The sequence below is a fragment of the Betta splendens genome, chromosome 17 (genome assembly GCF_900634795.4).
Source record: "Betta splendens chromosome 17, fBetSpl5.4, whole genome shotgun sequence".
NCBI classification, from domain to species: Eukaryota; Metazoa; Chordata; class Actinopteri; order Anabantiformes; family Osphronemidae; genus Betta; species Betta splendens.
The window spans coordinates 9,225,940-9,230,155 of record NC_040897.2 but is presented as its reverse complement, the minus strand read 5'-3'; the positions used below and the strand labels follow the sequence as shown (position 1 = coordinate 9,230,155).

The 4,216-nt window shown below is 48.6% G+C and overlaps 1 protein-coding gene across 1 annotated transcript; it reads left to right on the top strand.

Moving 5' to 3' along the window:
• The first annotated feature begins 206 nt into the window (after window positions 1-206).
• Window positions 207-4,210, top strand: LOC114844592 (uncharacterized protein KIAA0040). Its single transcript, XM_029132073.3, has 2 exons — window positions 207-431; window positions 2,991-4,210. The coding sequence occupies exon 2, from the start codon at window positions 3,383-3,385 to the stop codon at window positions 3,725-3,727; it is 345 nt and encodes a 114-aa protein (XP_028987906.1). The 5' UTR covers window positions 207-431; window positions 2,991-3,382; the 3' UTR covers window positions 3,728-4,210.
• The last annotated feature ends 6 nt before the right edge of the window (window positions 4,211-4,216 follow it).

Here is a 4,216-nt window from a genome sequence, read left to right as displayed (position 1 = left end):
ACGGGCGTTGGCCTTTATTAAATGCCTTCGGATCGAATTTAATACATTATAAGCGTCTATTTCAGTCATGCAGCCATAATATAACGCGAGATGCAGGAAACACAAACAGAGAGCCCATTCTTGCACAAAGTGGGAGGGGACCAATGACGTTGTGACCGCAAAACACACACACACACACACACACACACTTGCAGAGAGAGAGCGAGTGAGAGAGAAAGAGAGAGAGAGGGAGATGTGAGGAGGAGGGCTATGGGAAACAAGCATAGAGAGGGAAACAAGAACAGAAAGTGAGGACTTGTCAAGACCTCTGAGTGAGGGGGACGGGACAGAGCCGGAGCCACATGCCAAAACAGAGCCCGCAGACGTCTGAGCAGCTGAGCGGATTGGACGGGAGGGCGGCGCGGGCCTGCCGCTGCACAAGTACCTGTGGGGTGAGCGTGAAATGTGCTTCCCTTGTACGAGCTGTCGGGGAGAGGTGTCCAACCTGCTGCTGCGCAACTAGCTCTGAAATGAAGGAGTTTGTTGTTCCATTTGACCAGTCACGCTGTTTCTTGTTGCTTTCAAGAACACGTTGAGTTTTAAAAGTTCTGTCGTTTGTCACAGTCTGGGTGTTTTGTAAGCGCTTAAGTGTTTGTACAGTCGTGGCCAAAAGTTTTGAGAATGACACAAATAGTAGTTTTCACAAAGTTTGCTGCTAAAATGCTTTTAGATCTTTATTTCAGTTTTTTCCGTGATGTGCTGAAACATAACATTTTGGAGTATATGCAAATTACTGTTATAAAAACTTAAACAGCAACTTTTATAATTTCCATTATTTATGTAATTCTCAAAACGTTTGGCCACGACTGTATGTTTCTATCAGACGTGTGCTGGTGATTTAGTGTCTTCGTGCGTCTCTCCTCCTCCATCATCTTTTACGTTCCCTCTTGAACCTGAACTTTAACGGGCACTTGCACTTGCTCGCTGTGAAATTATCAGCAGGCCTGCAGCCACTCGCGCAACCGTTGCACCTACAGATTGTGAGATGGTGTAAGTTTGTGGTTTTCAAGGAACAACTAACGGATCTGGCTTGTTTTCTTATCCGGAGTGGGGTTTTTTTTTTGCTTGTTTTAAGCCAAACATCCAAGAAGCGCATTGTTCCGCTACTGGCTCATGATGGATCTGCTCTCCAGTGTGTGTGTGTGTGTGTGTGTGTGTGTGCGTCTGCGCTTGAGGCCAGTCATTAAAGATTCCTGCCGTCCCTTCTGTCACAGCTTCGTCTTTTAGGTCACTCGTGTTGCTCCAAGAAGCAGCGGGGGCTATAAGTGAGCGCGGGCGCATTTTTCCCAGCGCCTTCCTGGCTTTGTGTCCTCCAGAAACGGCCTCTTCCTGTATATGGATGCCTTCAGGAAAGACCAGCGAGAGTCTTAGATTTGCTTCCCAACGCCGCGAGGAGGGGAAACATTAAAACGGGCCTGATGCTCCACCTTTTGTGAACGCGGTGGTATTATCTTGTGCTCAGTCCAGACTTGCAGCAGCTTCCCTGCTTTTCACAGTGGTCTGACGTTCACCCTGGTGCCTCGAGGAAATACTTTAACATGCAAGTGTGGACCCACCTGAGCTGTAAAACGTTCTATTCAAAACTACTTGGACTTCACTCTGTTGAAGAGTGCATCACATCCAGCACACGAGGCTCAGTCTACACTTTATTGTTAGAAACACCTCAGTGCTCGTGGTCAGAAACTATGACACACTCGTTGACCTCATCTTTCCTTTTTGCGCTTCCGTTCATCTCTCACACAGATCACACGTCCCGGCCCCCGCTCTCCCACAGATCACCGATTGTCCGGTGACTCGCGTTTGCCCGGGCGGTGACAAACGGGGAAGAAGGTGCCCTCGCGCAGCTCGAGGTGTGCCGGTGTAACAGTCAGAAAAGTGAACACAGGTGTGAAAGGCCTTCGCCGTGTGCTGGGTCTGTTGTGTTGTTCTGATGAGACAGCTGACGGCTGCCTGGTGTCGAAAGCTCAGCTTCCTGTTGAGCAGATGAACAGGGTGGAGGTTTGCGGTGAAGTAATTTCACACATGAGACGCAAAGCATGGCGACAGACCCATGCTCTCCTCCTGCAGGTGCATCTTCCTCGCTCTCTCTCTCTCTCTCTCGCTCGCTCGCTCGCTCTTCCTAAGAAGCAAACGCGAGATACAAATCTTTGTTTCCGTGCAACACATTACAAAACTGCGGCTGTGACCTTGAGAGGCTGAATAGATTATTATTTAAAAAATGGTTGTAGTTATAGTGCGTTCTTTTCAAACGTCGCCTCAGACTAAATGAGAGAGAAGGAACTTGATTACTTTCATTTCTAAAACTGACTTGACTTTATTTAGACCCGCCTAATAAGTTCCTCATCACATGTTTTCTTCTACAGAAGAGCTGTTAAAGGGAGTTTTCATTCGAGACCACAGGAAGTATAATAATCGGGCATCTATTAAAAATTAGGCCTGACCCCATCCGCTGTGTGTCCTCCAACGGGAACCATTAGTGTGGTATATTTAGGTGAAGCTCCTGCAGCAGGTCCCTCTCTGGCTTCTCTGACACTCTGTCACAGGCTCGCTCTCAGTGGGACTCTTACAAAGATTGGTTACCTCCATCTTGTCGACTCCCAGACATAATCTCTTTCCATTTCTCTCTCTCTCTCTCTCTCTCTCTCTCTCTCTCTCTCTCTCTCTCTCTACGCCCCTGTCTTCCTCAGCGGGACTCTTAGAGAGATCTGCCCTGAATCCTGAATGACTACTCTGCAGTATTAATGAGGAGAAAGCTGGAAAAAAAAAAAAAAAAAATCTGAAGCTGACACGAGGGGAAGAGCAGGAGTTAGGAGACGTTAAAGACAGAGACGGAAGGATGGATCGGAGGCAGGAACGGAAACGATGCAGGAAGACAAGCTGTCTCCTGGAAGCTGAATTTCTGTCCATGTTCTGTCCACTTACTCGCCTCTTTTTTTTTTTTCTCTTTGCAGGCTCACAGAAGTTCATCCAATAATCGAGCAAGATCATAATCATCACAACTGGGCGATTTCAAAGAAACCCCTCTGATAAACAAATGAGCTTTTGGACTTCCTTCAGTGGAAACGTTAAAGCAGGAGGCCTCTGTGATGTCAGCAGCCGGTGTTTCTATTTAATATAAACAAGCAGCTGCGTGTCAGAGAAAGAAAGAAGTACAAGACACCAACAACTGAACTGTTCGACAGTAAAACTTTACATCAGAGGAACTTACGTCTTAATTACTCCGGGGTCTCCCGCAGCCAAATGAAAACAATTTAAGGTCTTGTAAATTTCTAAAGGATTTATTAAAAGTTCACGGCAGCCTCTCGGAGTCTATTATAAGGACCCACAGCCTCCACTCTCAGCCATGGACGGGGGAAGCGGCAGCATCCAGGACTTCTTCAACCAGCTCTGGAGCTTTGCCACCGACAAACACAACCAGGGGCTCTACAACACCGTGTGCCTGGCGGTGCTGCTAACTCTCCCCCTGGTCGTGCTCCTCACCGCCCTGGTGGTGTGCTGCCACTGCTGCTGCTGTCGCCATGACAACGGCTGCTGTTGCTGCCGCTGCCGCTGCTGCTGCCACGACGCCATGGCAACCGCGAGGTCGGAGACGAAGAAGAAAAAGAACTCGGCGAACGGCGAAGACTTGTGGATCTCGGTGAAGACGGAGCCGACGACGCCGGAAAGGGTCGCGCTGGCTATGGTGTAGAGGCACAGCTTTCACTCGGGTTTGCTGATCCTGGGCCGGTTGGTGCTGATGGAGACCGTCAAAAGTACTTTTGGGACGCTTATCAAATCAATTGGATGGACGTGTGTGGGGATGTTGTGATATTGTTTACAGAACTTTCTATGAGCTTTTTAGAGTGTGGTACTAAAACAGTGAAATATGCAGACAGGGGCATACGTGTGGGGTGGGGGGGGGGGGGGGGGGGGGGGGGGGGGGTGCAGGGTGACAGAGAGAGGTGAGGCGTGTGCAGTGTGAGAGCACTTTGTTCTTAGAGCTTCTGTGTGAAACTTCTTTCATCTGTATTTGGGAGCTGGAGCCAATTTCAGGGCTGCTGATGAAAAAGCACTGATGGTCCCAAACTCACTGCTGTGGCTTCACTTGGTTTTTGTGACACAAGGGAGAAGCACTTTCATTTTCAGTTTTGGAGAATTTTTTTTACAGTGGGTGCTAACAGGGCGACAAGAAGAGAAA